Raw genomic sequence first — 20,222 nt, 5'->3', positions numbered from 1 at the left:
GTCTTTTGAAGATAACCAAATAGAGTGGGGTTAGTATGTAGGTCCAACTTAACACTCTTAACGAACTAACATGTTTAATTAATATTTAAGCGAAGACTTTTAATGATTAGTATACTGTTTAAGTGCTGGTAATGAGAAAACAAGTGAGCTGAAATCATGTAGTCTCACCTGTTCTGCATCTGTTTTCCCTTTTCCTTTTCCAAAGGTAAACATTTAGAATTTGAAGACACCACCTATCTTGGATGTAGTGATTTCAGACTGCTGACTTTTCTCAAATACAGATCCAAATGCTAGTTTTCCTACATTATCCTATCTGTCTGATATCCTACATTATATAAAACTATAAATAACATTTATAATTTTATTACAATATTGTGTCTAGCTAAAGCGTGTTCTAATTACTAATAAATTTATGCATTAATCTGTTGTACCATGCAAGATCTCAGTTTTATTATAATACATGTTAGCAAATCAGAAATTCAACAAATTAGTAAGATTCATATCCCCATTATTAACTTTGAATTATCTACTTTAAGATCAATTGGGATTACTTTCAATAATAAAGAAAAAAATAAAAAACCAATTTGTAAATACTTTAAATAAGAAATTAAATAAGTAGCTAGGCTATATATAACTATTTTGTAAATAGTTTTCCCACATACTAAAAATAGTTCTGCTGATAAATCAGTGAATCCATGAATTTAGTGCTAAGCAAAAGACGAATGATCTTGGACACACCCATAAAATATACTCCCATATCCCATAACTAACTTAAGTTTTTGCTATACCCTAATAACCACTTCAATCCAATAACATCTCTCAAATTAATTTGGGGTATTTCTAATAAGAGCAAAATAATTAAAAAATAAATAATAACAACATGTTTTTTGGGTACTCATTCTTTTGATTGAAAGAAGAAATCAAGTACATTTTTTTTTTATTATTATTAACACAAAGAAAAAAAATATGAACATGTTATTTTTCAATTACAAGTGAATAATGTAGAGTATCTAGAGTTTAGTACGTATAGAATCCCACGATGTATATTAAATAAATGAATTTGTTTTGTTTTGAGTACACCTAATAAAAAAAAATATAATTTAAGAATCTAAATGTGTTTATAATAATTTAATTTATTTATTTTAAAATTGGAGTACGATAGAGTTTTTATGGGTGTGTCAAGATCACCCCCAAAAGACCACAACATTAGTTGGAGGAATAATGAATGAAAGGGACTAAAATAAAAACTATAATCCTAGGACCACTAAGCCCAACTACAGTGAAAAAACCAGAAGTGTCCTAAGATTCTCTCTCTCTAAGTGACCCCTCAAGAGAGAAGAAGGCCCATTGGACAGGGGCGGCTTTTTTTTTTCTTCTTTCTTTCTTCTTCTTCCATCCTTCCCTCTTTACCTTTTAAAAAAGCAGTCATCATCTCTTTTATATATTACTTTTCTCACCCTTCTCTTTTCTTCTTTTCATCTTCCCCAGTACCACTACTTCATGATCTGTAAGTGTAATTTTTTTTTTCTATCATTTCAATTCATTTGTGTACACTTTATAGTTTGTTTTTGTTTAGAAAGTATAACTCTTGGTGTTCATTTTGATAGTTTTAGTTAAAGTTTGAATTTTTAACACTTTTTTTGTGAAGTTTTAGTTTCTGTTAAGAGTTTAAAGGATTTGTATATATGTACTAAGGTACTTGGGGTTCTTTTTGTTTGTTATAATGTTAATTCTTGTTAAAATTTCATTTGTTACATTTTTTAGAGCTGTTAGTTTAGGACCCTTTTGATAATTACAATGTTGACTTTTATAAAAAAAAAATTCTTTTGAATTTAATGTAGGTGTAGATCTTAAAGAGTTTGAATTTTGTGTCTTTTGTTTTAGATTTTTTTCTATGTTTAAAGGTTCAATTTTAACTGAATTTTGAGTATGGTTGAAGTAATTCTTGAGGTGTAATGTTGTCTGTAGATATTATTATAGGTTTAATAATTGAACTTTAGAAAATACTAAATTTAACTCCTTGTGACTTGTTTTGCGAAAAATTTGTTAAAGGGAAGTAGAATGTGCTGATTCAAAGTTTAATGTTTAGGCCAAATTGAAACTAGCTGGCAAAAGTTTGGATAAGAGATTACATTTAATTTGTAGGTTGCTAGGTTTTACGTATTTAAGATTTAGTACTTACATTATCAAGAGATGTAATACATGCCTTTTTCTTTTCGTGTTCTTTTGACGTGCAGAGGGTTTAGCTTGGCATAATGACAAGGGTAGGCCGTGATTTTGGAAATACAATGCAGAAAGAGGCGGTTCCGGCCGTTGCAGCTGACGTAAGCTTTGCCACTAATAAGTTTCCAAACTATAAGATTGGGGCTAACAACCGAATTATGGAACCCAAGGAGGATCCAAAAATACCATCCATGAAGGATATTGTTGCAAAGGAGACTGCCCAGCTGATAGAGCAGCAAAAGCGTCTGTCTGTTCGTGACCTTGCCAGTAAATTTGAGAAGGGGTTGGCTGCTGCTACTAAGTTGTCCGAAGAGGTCTCTGTCTCTTAACAGTTTAACTAATTACAGATCTTGTGTCAACCGTCTTTTATTTTACAATAATTTTACTTGGTTTGGATCTTTTTCTTTTCATTTCACCTTATTATAAAACAGTCTGGATCGTTCCTTCCAAGAAAAAAAATAAAAAAAAATAATATAAACAAAAAGTAAAACAAAAAAGAAATGTGTGGAGTATGAAGAGTTCTGTGGTATAGTGAAATTGACCTGATTCTTGCATTGCATTTCAGGCTAAACTCAGGGAGGCAGTTTCCTTGGAAAAACATGTACTCTTGAAAAAGCTTAGAGATGCCCTTGAATCCTTGAGAGGTCGTGTGGCAGGCCGAAACAAGGATGATGTTGATGAAGCTATCTCAATGGTTGGTTTTTATTGTTACTCATTCGGAGGACTAGTTTACTATATCTTATGATACACTCTATAAAGCTTTGGATATGTGATGGTTGATGAGTGTATCAACTTTCCCGACTCTTTGCAGGTGGAAGCTTTGGCCTTACAGTTGACTCAAGGAGAAGGAGAACTATTGCAAGAAAAGGCCGAGGTTAAAAGGCTAGCAAATTTTCTCAAGCAGGTATTGTCATCGATTTTTGAGAATTCATGTAATATGTTGATACTATATAGTATACAACATGTTATTAGTGACTCTAAGTTGAAAACTTGAAATACATTACACCCATCAAAGTGATCTTATAACTTTTCAGAAGAAGCTTAGGCAACAACTCATAAGCATCACAACTCAAATGTGTCATTAGCTAAGTTTTAATACATTAACATTATAAGTTAGCATTCAATTTTGAGATATGAATTCCTGTTTGTTGTTTTATCAAACAAATATATGGTCAAGGATTTTCTATTATAAGAAACCAACATGTGCATGAGTCATAGATTTCATGAAACTATATTTTTCCAAATGATCCTTACTAGCAAAACTAATTTTAAGCACAATCAGAATGAAAATCCAAGAGGGTGATCTGATCAAAATGTGGTTATGTGAATGCCAATTTCACAATATAGTATAATATAATTATATCACCTCTGATTATATGAACTTCACATCATTCATAGCATTGTTCTGGTTGTGCTAGTGATCTTTTACTGAACTTACATCATACCAGGCTACTGAAGATGCCAAAAAACTGGTTGAGGAGGAAAGGGCTTTTGCGCGTGTGGAGATTGAAAATGCCAAGGCGGCAGTTCAGAGAGTTGAGGAGGCCCTTCAGGAACAAGAAAGGATTGCTAGGAATTCGGGGAGTCAGGTACGTCATCCGCTTCTCTCTTTTCTTTGTCTCTCTCTAAAATCTTTTGTTTTGAATTTTCTACTTTAAATGTGTATAGAGGATAAGGGGCAAAGAAAAAGAACAAAATTCGAACAATACAAGTGGCTGGTAATCCATCATGAGTCTGGGGCATCCTTGCAAATTTACCAGTAGTTCCAGTAAACTGAGACTCTTGTTGATAACTTGACATTTGGACTCCGTTTAACTTAAACATAGGCTCCACTGACTTACTGCCTCTATAACTACCTTTTCGACTGAAATGCTTGATCATTTTCGCAAACTATTTGTAACTTGAACATCTTCATTGTTTTTTGAGAATGGGCTGTGATTTTCGAAAAGACAAGATATCCTGGTATGAACTGGACAAAATGTTTTAAAAGGCAATGGAAAATTGTGGTCAAAGAGCATATTGTCTTCACCCAAAAATACTTCCATTAGATATGAAATATGTAAGGTGGAGGTTTCAGTTCTCTTTAAGGTGAAGAAACTTCATTCTGAAAGAACTGTTGTGCTCTTTGCATATTTATATTATATATTCCAAGTGTTCTGTTAATGACATAATAAAGGAAAATGTTAAATGCATGCACACACTAGTAGTAGTAAAATGAAATGTAATTATGTTATTTTTTTGGCTCCGTAACTAGATTTTGCACTTAATATGTTATAAAGTTGGGCAAACATGTATGCTGACTCAAGTTGAATTGCTATAATACATTGTTTGTGGAGTCTTTATTGTTCATTAGCAATGAAATGATCTATAGTATAAGTTAAACAATGGAATTGTGTTATGTTCATTAACTATGTGCGTGATTATAAATTGCTGGATATGTTAATATTGAATATTCAACATAAAAGGCATTCAATATAGATGTTTTCTTGTCTTGTAATATCTTCTAGATTTTATTACTTTATTAGCTGTCTCTCTGCAGTTATTTTATTGAATCATAAAGTTCAGTGCATTGATTGTGTTGGTTGTCTCTATGTTAGCTGTTTGTAATTTTTTTATGAACTTTTAAATCCTAACCTTCTGTTATGTTTATTATTTGAACTTGTGGTGTACTTGCTCATTTTCACCCTCTCCTACTGTTTGTGTGTTATAATTAGAACCTCGAGAACTTAATGAAGGAGGTCCAGGAAGCAAGAAGAATTAGAATGCTGCATCAACCTAGCAAGGTATTGAGATTGTTTTTGTATCACTTTACCACTAAGCCATGGTTTTCCTACACACTTGACCAACTTTATTACTTATTTCAGTACTTCAATATTCTATTTTTATTATAATTGTGGTTTGCCACTTTGCACTAGAAACCACTTCATTAATTATTCATTATGTAGCAAATCATTAAAAATTTGCCAACACGTCGGTGGTGGACATGATGTCAGATTGTGCCGGTGCGTGCTAAGTAGCTTACCATATCAGGAATATTTGTGAGAAACATCAGACAATTGATATGTACTGTGTGAGAGGAAAGTGGTAAGAAGACCTTGACTTTACTCTTAACACATTTGAACAAAATTGCCGTCACGAAAAGCGAGCCCAAAGCGTTTCCCAATGCTTAAAGTGAAAGCAATAAGCACAGTGGCTGCTTTGCTATTGTAAGCGACAGGAAACTGGAAAAAAGTGACTAAATTATAAAAAAATAAAACAAAAGAAATAAATGGGAATATTTATAATTGTATTTTAGTTTTTACAAGTTTACAACATTATCTTACTCAAACAAATGAGGAGAACACATGGAAAAATCGAATTAGCAACCAAACAAAGAACCACCAAATACTTAAGTATGAAATACGAAGTGTATCCCACACTGTCTTTGGCCTAGCTCACTTCCGTGACTGAGCTGGCGGCTAGAATCTTTCACATCCCAAACTGTGCTGGAAATTGGGCTGTGTTAGGCCTTTTATGTTTTGTGCTGGGCTACTTGCTAGAGCACCCTTTTAGTATGTACGTGCCCTACTTTCATCTCATCCTCAAAGAGCCATGACATACAAATCTTGGGGAATAATTACTATATCTAGATCTTTGAAAATGTATGTCTGTTACTGAAGTTCGGAGTTCAGCTTTCATTCTAATGAAATGGTTGGTTGGCTCTCATGGTATTGCTAGGTTTTGGTTGGTAATTCTGCGATCAGGCAGAATTCTGTTATCTTTTTGAGAATTATGATAATAAGAGTGGAAACATCTATAGGTGATGGACATGGAACATGAACTTCGAGCATTGAGGGTTCAACTAGCGCAGAAGTCTATGTATTCTCTTCAGCTTCAAAAAGAGGTTTATTTTAATTTATCTTTTAAAAGTTTATATCCATTTCTTTCTTTTGGTTACCCGCACCCAGGCGCCCGGACGGCTAAGGTGCCGAAGCCAGAAATTTTAAATATAAAATAGTTGCAGGTCATTGTCAAAGGCGTTCCTAAGGTGTGGGCAGGGAGGCCAAAGGCGTTAGTTGAGAAACCTAATGCCTTGCACCTCCCCTCGCCCCTGACAACATAGTTGTATGTATAGATGGATATTGTCCGACATCTGGTAATAGTTCATAGATCTGAAGATCTTAAGTACTTCTTATTATTTCTTGATATTTGTTCTTCTTTAACTTCTCCAGCTAGAAATGAGCAAGAGGCGGGAGGGAAACAATTCCTGTTCATATGAGTTAGATGGATCTGAAACTTTAGGCTCCTACTTACGAATAATTCCCTGCTCAGACAGAGCTCCTGTTCTTTCAGAATGTTCTGTACAGTGGTACCGTATATCTCCTGAAGGTGGCAAAAAAGAACTTATTTCGGGTATGTATTTCCAACTTTTATCTTGTTGGTGTTGGTAGGAAAAGGTTTGGGGAAAGATTCTAGGTATACATGCATATTAACTAGGAAGATTTATTATTTGACAAACTTAGTTTCTATTCATTTTAAAAGGCAGTATCCTCTATTAGATCCTACATTCATATATACATGAGCTAAATGCCTATATATAATTTCTGAATATATATTGGTGAAATTGGTTATGGTAGTTATCACTTTTTGTGATTGAACTGAATATTATTCCTGTACGAGTACGTAAAGAAGTATGAGACCAAGCAATAAAAAATTTGTGTTTTAATTATCAGATACTCTTACTGTAATGGTTGCTACCACTTGAAAACTGTGGTACTATTTATTGTGGCTGAACATTTTTGTTGGCTTGGAAGATCTGTAATTTGACATCTTCAGTATCCATCTAGTTTTGGAGGCAGTATCGTCCTGTGGATCACAAGATCAATAACAACACACATGTACATATAGAGATAATAAACAGAATAAATGTGTGTATGTTGCTGGATTTGACAATTCCAGTAAAATAAGTCTTTGTTAATAATTGTATAACAGCATGTGCATGTCTTTTCCAAGTGTCCAGTCGTCTATTAGTCAAGCACTCATGCCTTCGTGGTTAGGCCTCACGGTATTGGAATCAACCTTCACCAAGGAAGGGTGTTAGTGTTTAGGGATTACTTAATAGAAGTTGTACAAATGAAAAGTAAAAGGCATGTGCATGTCTTTTAGCGAACAAAATTGCTTATTTGGTTATCCGTGTTTCAGTTCTTGAATCACTTTGGTTTCATCTTTAATGGGTGAACATTTTGTTGTGTATACATCATATTAATGGACACACCATATATTAATAATTAGTTCGTGTCGGATACGTGTCAGACGCAACACAGACATATTGTATGTGATATACCTCTGGTTTTGATATTTCGCCGTGTCAGACACTTCATATCCATGCATGTGTGTGTGTGTGTGGGGGGGGGGCATGTATCGGAATGAATAACAATCATATCTATTCTGTCTCAATTTTTACCCAGGTGCAACAAAATCCATTTATGCTCTAGAGCCTTATGATGTTGGACGAAACTTGGTAGCAGATATTATTTTGGATGATCAAAGGTTTGCAGTGACAACCACTGGTCCTATTGATCCAGGTTTGTATGTGCTAATCAAATGTCTGTTTCCGTTTTTGTTCCACTCTGTTCTTAATCCTAATTCTTGTCTGATATCAACTTTGGAAGTTATCTCAAGCATTAACTATGGAAAAAATCTTCACCAAACCAAATCCTTAAATAAGTTACGATGCTAAGTTTATTCATCTCCTTCTCGATTAACAAAGAATTGTTTATTCATCCACCACCTTGATCATTAGTTAGACAAATCTGATTCAATTCATTTCAACAGCTCCAGGATTGGGGAACTATGTGGAGGCGCTTGTTAGAAAATCTGAGACCGAGTTCAATGTATGTTATCTCTCCTTAATCTCTTCCAGTCTAGACAGGCAATTAACCATCTTGTAGTTTTTTCTTTCTATTTTCAGCCCAGCTTTTGACAAAATGAAACTGTAGTACTTATCCTGTATTTAAATTCTTAAACTTTGGGGCATCAAACTCAAAACCAATTGGCGGTGAGTAGAGAAACCCATGAACTTTTTCTACTACACTGCAAGACTTTAGACATCCCATGTTGAACTAAACATCTCGACACCCCCTCACGTGTGGCTTTATTGAGCCTAACACGTGGACAACATGAATATCTGCTACTAATTTTAGTGCACCCTAGCTGACTTTCTTTTGTGTTTTTTTCATCAAATGATGTGATCTTCACTGTGTTGCTTGGCAGGTGGTTGTGACCCAAGTGAATGGAAAAGATAATCATTCAAATTTTGTTCATGTGTTACATGTGGGGAAGATGAGGATAAAGCTCTGCAAAGGAAGGATCACGAAGGCTAAAGAATCCTATTCTTCCTCAATGCAGGTATTTTAGGGGATAACTATCTTACAAATTAGACTGAGAAAGGCTGAAAGATGTGATATATCTCTCATTTATGACATAAAGAAACCATACGATCACTGCCCATCTGTCTACAAGAAGAGCTGAGTAGGTTATTGCAACCTGCTTGGAAATATTGTTATCAGTCCCGTTTTCAAGAAGTTTTATCACTATGGCTTAAGATAAATTGCATGTCTTGTAGGCTCCAACTTTTCTGTCAACACTTCATTGTATTTCTTTTCATTGCATTTGGTATTAAGAGATGTATTTCTAGTAGATGTATTTCTGACAGTTTGCCTTCCCAACCTCTAGTTGTGTGGAGTTAGAGGGGGTGGTAATGCTGCAGCGCAGGCATTATTTTGGCAAGTGAGGAAAGGCCTTTCCTTTGTATTGGCCTTTGAATCTGAACGAGAAAGAAATGCAGCCATTATGCTTGCCAGGAGATTTGCTTTTGATTGTAATGTAAGTAGTTGTCTTTAAATATATCTTACTATAGTTTGTCTACGTTATTTTTTTGTCTTAAACCTATATTATGGGAAGAAGTTCTGAAACTCAATTTCTGCAAATACTAGATTATGCTTGCTGGACCAGGCGATCGAGCATCTCATGGAACCTAACAAATTCACATTGCTTTTACTTCCCAAATGTAAGTACGTCAAGGATTTCATAGTATTGATAGTATTGTGTTTATATGTTTGTAACAGTATAGGAAAGAGTGGGCTTTGTATTGTTGTAAACTGGTCTTCCATGGTTAACATTGAGTCCAAGGATCAAGGCATTCTTTTTTATTTGCCTTCTTATTTGGTTGTAACAATTCTAAGTAGTTATTTTATTTTTCCTGGCTCAGTGGCTCACAATTAAAGTGGGTCACTGGCAGATGACTTGTTTGCGATTGCAAATTACTAAGTTTGATTCTAATTTAAGTTTTCTTTTTAGGAAAAACATTCTGCTTCTTCTCAAGCTTGTGTTGATGACTCGATGGTTACCATTTATATTTTTTTTATTGATCATAAGATAATTACGAGTCCATTATTTTACAACTAATTTAAACACTAATCAATCAAAGTACATTATTACAAATTGACCTCTCATAGCATGCGATCCTTGAATGTTAATTTTTGTTTCCTTGTATGAATAATTTGGTCACTAGGGCAAATAAAATGTCAAAGAAAGACTAGAAAATCAACTCTTCCGGAGTATATTCTCTTCTCCACGGAGCAAAATTTTGAAAACAAAAACTGAGAGCTAAAACAGGCCGTACACAAGGTTTCAGGGATGATGGAAAGGAATGTGATAGCTAAAGTTTTGTTAAAGTGTGCATTGTCCTGAACAAATCTTGTACTAGAAAAGAATGACCAGATGAAAAATCACTGAAGAACTTCTGGAGAGGATAGAACATTATTTTGGATTGAGGCAGATTCTTCTGCTGTTGTAGCTTCTTTCGACTCCACTCCCTAACGATCCCATGGAAACTCATTTGTAGATGTACAAACGCAAAGACAAGCTCCCTTATCTTCACGACACATATTTGGAGGGAAGCTAATTTCTCGACCAAATGAAATCTGCATTAAAAGGTGTCCAACCAAGTGGAATCGTCTATGTAGATGGCAAACCCCATTAGCTCACTAGATGGGCGGCATTTTGTTAATGTATTGGAGTCCCCATATATATCATCACTTTCAGCTTGAAACACTGTATGTGATCTATTATAAGCTACGTCAGTATGCTCAACCGCAATGATCTGATCTGAATGTGTAGAAAACAAATGAATGCATTCCAGACACTCAAAACTACACTGTTATTTTTTCAGTCACCCCGTTCATTTGAAAGAAAGATGAAGCCACAAGATTTTGGCTATCCACTTCAACCTGACCCTTGGAAACTTAACGTTTAGTACCCTTTGCAGAACAACTCTAAAGCTGCTTCACGTGGAATTAGTCGATGAAGCAAAGTTATCTTTGGAATATCAGCATAATTAATCCTGTACAAGAACTAGGAAAAGCTGAATGCTCCCTCTTAACCTATTTCCTTTGTGCACATATGAAGATTATCAAAGACGAACTCAGGGATCATTAGTTAGTTTCTATGTTGCATGGGTACGGGACGGAGTGTCTGGTTTGGACACGGGTACGACGATTTGGACACGGCGAGATCTGAGAATTAGGGTCTGTTTTGCTTGTGTCCGGTCTTGGTGTCCAGTGTCCACAGTGTCCATAGGACATTAGGCACGGGTTATCTGATATCTGAGGAAATTAGGGCGTACCCATGCAACAGAGGTTAGTTTCATTGTGTGTGATGAGCAGGTGTTTATTCTGTATTGATGGGTCACGCGAGCTAATGTACTAGGTAAAATATTTTTCAACATATATATATTTTGCAGTCCAACCAAAGTTTAAACGACTAAAAACCAACTAATTCATTGTTCTTATCCGATGAAAATAACAGTAAAACAGCAACAACTAGATATCAGTTTTCTTTATTTGGAAATAAGAAAACACATTTAATTTATTTTCTTTTGATGAACAATAAAAACGAAAACAAAATGGGTCGACCAAGCATAATGCAAAGATCCTTTCAAAAGCTTTTCTGTTGTAGAGCATGCAGCAGAAGTCCTCAAGCAATATTTTCCTGAAAAGTGTCGACCAATGTATTCAGTAAAATTCATTCAAAAACTCTTGAGAAACAAGTAATTTTATAAGGATGAACATTTAAATTTCCACGAAACTAGTGTAATAGTATTCTACAATCATTGTAAAAGTTTAGGCTTTAGATGTGTACCTCAGATCCGTTCTCCCTGTTGGGAACAATAAGAAAAATATATTGAAGTCAGAATTCTAACAGAAAAATGTAAATCTTATTGTCTAATATGCAACAGGTAGAAGAACTAACTCCACCTCTTGGCAGTTTCTTCTTGAGCAGTTTCACGCTCCAGCACTGCCAAAATTTTCTTTATCATCTGCCATTTAAAGGAACAAAACAAGAATCTTAGTATCTTCATCGTCAAGGAATGTTAAGCAAACTGTGTGTTTACAGGTAAATAAAAAAGAGATAAATAACATCATATTCATCAATGAAGAAACGAGGCACAGAGAATCTTACTCTAATAGTTTGCTTCCTCCTGTTTCAAAAATGAAAAAAAGGCCGTAGTCTGTTAGTATGTCCACGTCCCAAAATATAATATAATATTACGCTAAACCATGACCAAATGATACAGAGACATTATATAGAGTAGAAAGTCACCTGAACGGGCTGTGAGCAATGAAGTACTCATCTCCGAAATAACTACGAAGGATGAGGAGGAAATCTACATCACGTATAAGCGACCAATCCCACTTTTTCATGAAATTATTGCATTGCCAATGGAAGAACTTACTTTCCAATTCTTCTGTCATCATCATCTTAAGTTGCTATCTAAGGAAAAACAAAACAAAAAACGAAAGAAGAAGAGAAGAGGTAAGCAGTCCGTAAAACCATTCATGTAATAATAACCAGAAATATATAATGACTAATAGTATGAAAATTCTGATTAAAATGCAAAATTAAAACTCATAGCCGTAAGGAGAATACTGTATTAAAAGGTTTCAGATGTTTCTTATGAAGCATCAAATAGTGAGTAAGGGATGGTGCTCTAATCTTTGAAATATTCATATAAAATGATGGGATTTACTACTAGATTCTAAGAGCCAAATCGTCTCTGCTTTTTTTCTCCTATGCTACTTCCTATCATTTTTCTTTTGTTGCCAGAATGACAGAAGACACAAAAAAAATGTTTACCCTGGCCTTTTGCTTCAAAATTGTTGGTGATGTCTATTTCCTCTGCAGATTGTTGGTTTATAAAGAGGTAAGTAAGGCAGAAAAGTCTATAACATCTCTTAATTTGTGAATAAGATTTTGTGTCCCTACTAATATGAAAATGTGTATGGACTGTCTTCTTTAGTTTGAATGAATTAATGTGTTTCATTAATTCGAAATAAACATTTGGAAACACAATTATGATGAGTTTATGTATGAGCTATAATAGCAGATTACCAAAAGAATACTGTAAAGGTAATGGTTTCTCTTGAACAGCAGGGCTAGGAGTGGGAACAGAAATAGCAACACAGTGGTATATATATGTATTTGTTTTCCCCTAATAATCATGTAATTGGTAAGGCAGTATATGTATAGCAACAGGATTACCACATACTGAACATCTTAAGCAGCATTCTTATGTTAATTTTCTTCAAAATATTTCGCAAACACTTCTTGCTGTCATTGTAAATCGCACATTGACTTAGTTTTGGCAATTTCGCTTTTCAAAATATTTGGCAACAGGCCAAAAATCCAAGATTTTCTTTAGTAGTATGACATGATAAATCGTAGTATCGCACTCCTAATAAACTCACATCGACAAATTAAACTTGATACCAATGTTGTGAAGAGTTGTTAATACTTTAATTCTTCGATACTCCGATGGTAAAGAAAGGTGTGTACCAGTATAGGTAAATTAATTCAGTATAATCCTCATTATTTAATTTTTGGATTTTTGGCCTGTTTTGAAGTGGTTTTAGAGATAGTACATACGTTTTTTACCGAATGTCTGATTGTTAGATCGAAGGGAAAGCGCTTAGGACGACTGCATCCTTCAGTTATAAAAAGTATATCCATCTACACTGATAACTGCACCACGCTTCATCAACTCTGGCATCCCGCAGCACAACTAGCTAGAGATTACTAGAGATTTTCCTGAGGCAGTAACATCTAGGACATCAGAGCAGGGTGGGCGGGCGATTAGCTTGTCATATACTCATATTCAAAACACAAGCTGATCGAATAGAGAATTTGTGTTCAACTGATGCTCACTTGGATAGGTAGAAGATTGTTCAAACTTGCTAGGATGACTACTGACATATGCATAGCTGGAGCTGGCAGCAGCTACTCGTGGATGCTGGAGACTTCATATATGGCTATCCTGGGTATGTACAATCCATAACCGTCTCAGTCCTGGCTAAATAAGCCATCAATATCTTGATTCCGGGCAAAGGGTGAAAGGGATGGCACTTAATGGAGAACTGGACTATGATATCCAGCTATGCGATTAAAGGAACTTATTCTGTAGATCACTTTGGTTGGACTTCAAATGTTGGTTACTTGCCAGTAGACATAGTACTGCAAATGGGCTCTATCACTTGGTGATGGCGGTACCTGCTAAGAATCCATAGTATTTATTTATTTTTATTTTTTTGTATTTTTATTTTCCAATAAGAACCCATAGTCGATTAGTTTTAAAGATGGAATTTACGTTGTTATTTCCTTTAAGGGCTTTAACAAAACTCAATAGGTTTTTTTTTTTTTTGATAAAGACAAAACTCAATAGTCAAAAATCCAAACATAGTTGGAACAATTTCACATCTCTCTCAGGTATTTGTGTTGGGGAGGCATTGGCGGGTAATTCGAGTTCAAGAATTTTTCTCGTGGGCAGCCTTTCGCGTTAATCTACAAAAATATCATTTTACTATTATCAAACACCAAATAAATGTTACATATACGATTTTTTGAATTGTATTTTGTAAAGAAATTCACATATTATCAATTCCTTTTATGGTATCAAATGAATCGGATATTATCAGATTATTAGCTAGGAATTCGTTATGTTCCTAATTAATCGAATTAGGATATCAAGCATGCATAAAGTGCTATTTTTATCTCTTTCATATATGCCCTTCCATGCTTTATTTGATTTGTTTGATTTGTGATACCATCAGATAATGATACACATACCTACTAATTTAGCCTAAAAGGACGTAGGTCCATCTAGCCACTACTCGATAATAGCATAGTGTGTAAGCATCAGGGCAGCCCTAAAAATTGAGGGGCCCAAGGTGAGTTTTTTAAAATGGGTCTATATTATTGAGAAAAAAACAAGTTTTTTACATGAGAGGACGTGGGCCAATGTTTGAGTGGACTGGACTGTACATAATTTGACTAGACTGAACAACCTTTAGTCATTTACATGTGGTCTAATTTACATGTGGTCTAGTGGGTATAAAATTATACTTGGAGTCCAAAATTTAACCAACAAACTGGGGGCCCTAGGTGGCCGCCTAGTTGGCCTGCCCTCAGAGCCGCCCCTGGTAAGCATCATAAACATTAAGGGTTTTATAGATATGCATATCTATTTGAAAAGGGTTTTATAGATATGCATCTCTATTTGAAAACAAAATTAGACCATTTTAACAGTTATCTCATGGTGAAATGTCCTAACTACTCTTTAGGTATTTGGATTTTATAAATCTGCACCCCTATTTAAAAACAAAATTAGACTTGCCCCCTCTCCAAATTCAGGAAAATTAGACTTCTCCCCCCTCCACTCAAAGTGTGCCAGTCAACGCATTTTGACCGTTATCTCGTGGTGAAATGTCCCAAATGTTTTTAATCTCATTGTGAAGCCATGAGATTAAAAAGGTTAATTGAGACATTTCACCACGAGGTAACGGTTAAAATGCATTGACTGAGACGGTGTATGAGTTTGGAAGATGGACAAGTCTAATTTCCTTATGTGTGTGTGTGTGTGTGTGTGTGTGGGGTTCAAATAGGAGTACAGATTGATAAAACCTAAATATTAATTTCAGTTTCAAATAGAAGTGCAAATCTATAAAACCTAAATATTAATTTCAGTTTTCTAGCTTAATCCCGAACTTAGGCCAATTAGCTTTTTACCCTCCAGGTTTTTCATCTAGAGGTTTTACCCCCCCCCAGTTACATACACAAAGTCAATTTGTTATCTTTTTGGTCAATGCTTGTAAAAAGACTTCATTGCCCTTTGCCATTTTAATAGTTTTCTAGCTTTATTCCCCTGAACTTAGGCCAATTAGCTTTATCCCCCAGTTTTTTCATCTAGAGATTTACACCCCCCTTTAAGCCAATTAGCTTTACCCCCCTAGTTCTTTCATCTAGAGGTTTACCCCCTCCCCCCAAAGACCACAACAAATCCAAGTCAACTGAGTTTGACCGTGGTGTTTTTGGTCAAAACAATTGAAAAGACTATAATGTCATTTTCTAGGTATAATTACATAAATACCCTGTGACTTTGGCAAATACAAAATTAGAATTCAAATCATCTAGGACACATGTCATGATCTTGTGAACTCTGTGTATAGCCGTCGGATAGAGTTCACAAGATCATAACATGTGTCATAGATTATTTGAATTCCAATTTTGTCTTCGCCAAAGTCACAGGGTATTTATGTAGTTATACCTAAAAAAGGGCATTAGAGTCTTTTCATTTGTCTTGACCAAAAACATTATTTGATCAAACCCAGCCTCATTTGTCTTGAACTGAAACCCTGATGATGAAAGAACTGAAAAGTTTAATTGGCCTAAGTTCCTGGTAAAACTATAAAACTATTAAAAGGGCAAAATGCAATGAAGTCTTTTTACATGCATTAACCAAAAATATAACAATTGACTTGAATGTGGTGATCATCTAGGACACATGTCATGATCTTGTGAACTCTGTGTATAGCCGTCGGATAGAGTTCACAAGATCATGACATGTGTCATAGATGATTTGAATTCCAATTTTGTCTTCGCCAAAGTCACAGGGTATTTATGTAGTTATACCTAAAAAAGGGCATTAGAGTCTTTTCATTTGTCTTGACAAAAACATTACGGTCAAACCCAGTTCATTTGTCTTGAACTTGGGGGTAAACCTCTAGATGAAAGAACTGAGGGGATAAAGCTAATTGGCCTAAGTTCTGGGAGGTAAAGTTAGAAAACTATTAAAATGACAAAAGGCAATGAAGTCTTTTTACATGCATTAACCAAAAAGATAACAGTTGACTTGAATGTGGTGTGATCTTGGGGGGAGAGAGATAAAGCTAATTGGCCTAAGTCCTGGAGGGTAAAGTTAGAAAATTTTAACACCAATAATTTTAATGCCAATTCAATCAAGGCATTCGTGATGAAGGGACACATCACTAGTTTTCGAACCCGTCCTACGAACGGGTGTCGTTATATTAAATTATTTGAAAAAATATTAGCAACTATGCAGAGCTATGAGATAGAAAAATTATATTAATCACTCATTCAAATTTCTTGTGTCACTCCTTATAAAAAGAAAGCATCAAAACTTGATAAAACTCATCTACTTATTTTTGTTGTTAGGTTTAATAATAGAAGTTTGATTGAAATTTTGTAAGAATACCCAATGTGGCGAAGATGATATTAAAGCTACTTGAATAGCAAGACATTTCCAATTATAATAAATACTACTTAAAATACAAAACTATACTTGTCGAGACATTACATTCTCTCTATATATAATATAACTATGTTTCGGGGTTAGTTCAATGCATTTGCATCAAGCTTCCGATTTTACGTTAATCATTATTTGAAGTTAGTTCAATGTAGTTGCATCTAGTTTCCAATTTCCCATTAATTATTCTTTGAAGTTAATTCAATGTAGTTGTATCAAGTTTATGATTTCCCGTTAATTATTCATTCAGATTAATTCAGTGCAGGTGCATATAGTTTTCAATGTTTCGTTAATTACTCTTTGAGATTAGTTTATTACATTTGCATCCAGGTTCTAATTTCCCGTTAATTATTCTTTGACGTTAGTTCAATACATCTACATCCAGTTTCTGATTTCCCGTTAATTATTTTTCGAGATTAGTTCGCATCTAGCTTCCAATTTCCGATTATTTATGCTTTGAGGGTAGTTCGATGCAGTTACATCTGGTTTACGATTTCCAGTTAACTATTCTTTGAGGTTATTTCAATGCATTTGAATTTAGTTTCCGATTTTCTGTTAAATATTCATCAAGGAGATTGCATCCAATTTCTGATTTCCCGGCCTATTAGTTAATCTATGATTTTATTTTAATGTAGTTGCATCCAGTTTCCAATTTCCCGTTAATTATTGTTTGAGATTAGTTCAATGTAGTTGCATCCAATTTCTGATTTTCCGTTAATTGTTCTTTGAGGTTAGTTCAATGCATTTGTAGCAAGTTTTCGATTTCCTATTAATTATTTTTTGAGGTTTGTTCAATGCAATTGTATCAAATTTATGATTTCCCATTAATTATTCATTGAGGTTAGTTCAGTGAAGTTGCATCCATTTTTCTATGTTTTGTTAATTAGTCTTTAGATTAGTTCATTGCATTTGCATCCAGTTTTCGATTTCTCATTAATAACTCTTTGAGGTTAGTTCAATATATCTGCATCTAGTTTATAATTTCTGATTATTTATGCTTTGAGGTTAGTTCAATGCAATTTCATCTAGTTTCTGATTCTTCTAACTATTCTTTGAGGTTATTTCAATGCGTTTGCACCTAGTTTCGATTTCCATGAATTATTCTATAAGGTTAGTTCAATAAAGTTACATTCGGTTTTTGATTTCCTGTTAATTATTTTTTTAGGTTAGTTCAATGCATTTGCATCCAGTTTCCAATTATCCGTTAATTATTATTTGAGGTTTGTTTGATGCGTTTTTGCATACCGTTTCCAATTTCCCGTTAAATATTTTTCAAGGATTGCATCCAATTTCTAATTTTCCGTTAGTTATTCTCTGACGTTAGTTTAATGCAGTTACAGCAGTTTCCGATTTCTAGTTAATTACTTTTTGAGTTTAGTTTATCATATATGCATAAAGTTTCTGATTTCCAGTTAATTACTCTTTGAGCTCAGTTAAATGTATTTGAATCCAGTTTTCGATTTCATTTTAATTATCTAATGTGGTGTGTAATACCAACTTTCTACTAATTCATCTGTAGTGTCCTTAATTGCAAACATGACATAAAAATAAATTATGCTTGATTTACTATATGGGATCATCAAAGATTATCCAATTCCCGATTTCCTATTAATTATTCTTTAAATTATACCTGACTCACTATGTGGGATCTTCAAAGATTATCTATAAACGGGTCCTATAATATTAATTATTCTAAATTATTCTAAAAAATATATGCAACTATATATGCAAAACTATTATATACAAATATTGTATTGATCACTCATCCAAATTTCTTATAACATGAAAACCCTACGTACTCTCTATTAAAAAAAAAAACTCACCATTGATAAAATCCTTCAACTTCATTTTGTTATTTAATAATAGAAGTTTGATTGAAGTTTTGTGAGATTGTCTAATAAGACGAAGTTCATATTGAAGTTACTTGAATAGCAAGATGTTACCAATCATAAGAAAAAAGATAAGATAAACATCGTTTTAAATACAAAACTATACTTATCGAGACATTCCCACAACATATATATAACACAACTATATATTGAGATTAGTTCAATGCATTTGCATCAAGTTTATGATTTTCTGTTATTTATTTGTTGAGGTTAGTTCAATGCTGTTGCATCCAGTTTCTGATTTCTTGTTAATTATTCTTTGCAGTTAGTTCAATGCATTTGCATCCAATTTCCAATTTCCTGTTAATTGTTCTTCAAGGTCAGTTCAATGCATTTGCATCCAATTTCCAATTTCCCATTAATCATTCTTTGAGATTAGTTTATTACATTTGCATCCAATTTTTGATTTCTCATTTATTATTCGATGAGATTGCATTTGCATCTAGTTTCCGATTTCCTATTAATTATTATTTGAGGTTAGTTCAATGAATTTCATCCAGTTTCCGATTTTTCGTTAATTATTTCTTGAGGTTAGTTCAATGTTCTGCATCCAATTTATTTTTTGAAATTAGTTCAGTGTAGTTGCATCTAGTTTCCGATTCTTTATTAATTATTTTTTTAAGATTAGTTTCACGCATTTGCATTATGTTTCCAATTTATAGTTAATTTTTTTTAGGTTATTTCAATACAGTTGCATCCAGTTTCCGATTCTCTTTTAATTTAATCTCTGAGGGTTAGTTCAATGCATTTGCATCCAGTTTCCGATTTCCCAACAATTATTTTTTTTATGTTAGTTCGATGTATTTGCATCCAAATTTTGATTTCCCGTTAATTATTATTTGAGGTTAGTTTAATGCAGTTGTATCCATATTCCGATTGTCCATTAATTACTTTTTAAGATTAGTTTAATGCTTGCATGTGCATCTAATTTTTTATTTCCTATTAAATATTATTTGAGATTAGTTCAATACATTTGCATCTAGTTTTCTGTTTTCCGTTAATTGTTCTTTGACGTTAGTTTCATGCAATATTATATATATTTTATAATATTTGTCATTATTTGTTTGCCGTTATTTTTTTTTTCATTTTCTATTATATATTTTGTGATGTTATTTTTTGTATAATTTAATTTTCCACATGTAATTTGTTTTGGTTTTGTATATAATTTATTTATGCCCAACGTCCACTTTAACAAAATCAATAGTTATATAATTTATTTAAGTCAACGTCCGCTTTAATTGAATCTCGTTATTCCTCTAAAATTGGAAATTATAAAATTCAGAAATTTAATTAGAATATGTCATAATTATTGTGGGCGGAATTGTAGTTTTTGAAATCCTTAACTATGACTAAATGTCTAAATCTCACAGTAGATGGCATATCAAATTGATCCGACTTTATTTGTTTGGCCCATATATATAGTGCATACAATACAATTTTATTTGTTTTGGTTGTACACCCGTACTGTTACT

The 20,222-nt window shown here is 33.7% G+C and overlaps 1 protein-coding gene and 1 long non-coding RNA gene across 3 annotated transcripts; one reads left to right on the top strand and one right to left on the bottom strand.

The window, feature by feature from the left end:
- Positions 1 to 1,200: 1,200 nt before the first annotated feature.
- SCAB1 (plectin-like protein) lies at positions 1,201 to 9,567 on the top strand. Its single transcript, XM_086575776.1, has 13 exons — positions 1,201 to 1,507; positions 2,238 to 2,537; positions 2,789 to 2,917; positions 3,035 to 3,127; positions 3,672 to 3,812; positions 4,938 to 5,006; positions 6,023 to 6,106; positions 6,435 to 6,615; positions 7,671 to 7,787; positions 8,038 to 8,096; positions 8,476 to 8,610; positions 8,938 to 9,087; positions 9,198 to 9,567. Exons 2-13 carry the CDS (start codon positions 2,256 to 2,258, stop codon positions 9,240 to 9,242), a joined length of 1,485 nt encoding a protein of 494 aa, XP_086431902.1. The 5' UTR covers positions 1,201 to 1,507; positions 2,238 to 2,255; the 3' UTR covers positions 9,243 to 9,567.
- Positions 9,568 to 11,034: 1,467 nt separating this feature from the next.
- LOC147484822 (uncharacterized) lies at positions 11,035 to 13,682 on the bottom strand. 2 transcript variants are annotated; one of them, XR_015205898.1, is made up of 7 exons: positions 13,468 to 13,682; positions 13,189 to 13,350; positions 11,866 to 12,036; positions 11,725 to 11,743; positions 11,520 to 11,581; positions 11,404 to 11,419; positions 11,035 to 11,253 (listed from the first exon to the last, which is right to left on the bottom strand). It is a non-coding gene; the product is annotated as an uncharacterized LOC147484822 (long non-coding RNA). The 2 variants fall into 2 exon arrangements; XR_015205897.1 differs by having other exon boundaries at positions 13,189 to 13,682.
- Positions 13,683 to 20,222: the final 6,540 nt, after the last annotated feature.

This window comes from Coptis chinensis, chromosome 8 (assembly GCF_015680905.1).
Source record: "Coptis chinensis isolate HL-2020 chromosome 8, ASM1568090v1, whole genome shotgun sequence".
In the NCBI taxonomy this organism is placed as follows: domain Eukaryota; kingdom Viridiplantae; phylum Streptophyta; class Magnoliopsida; order Ranunculales; family Ranunculaceae; genus Coptis; species Coptis chinensis.
This window is presented reverse-complemented; position numbering and strand designations above follow the sequence as displayed.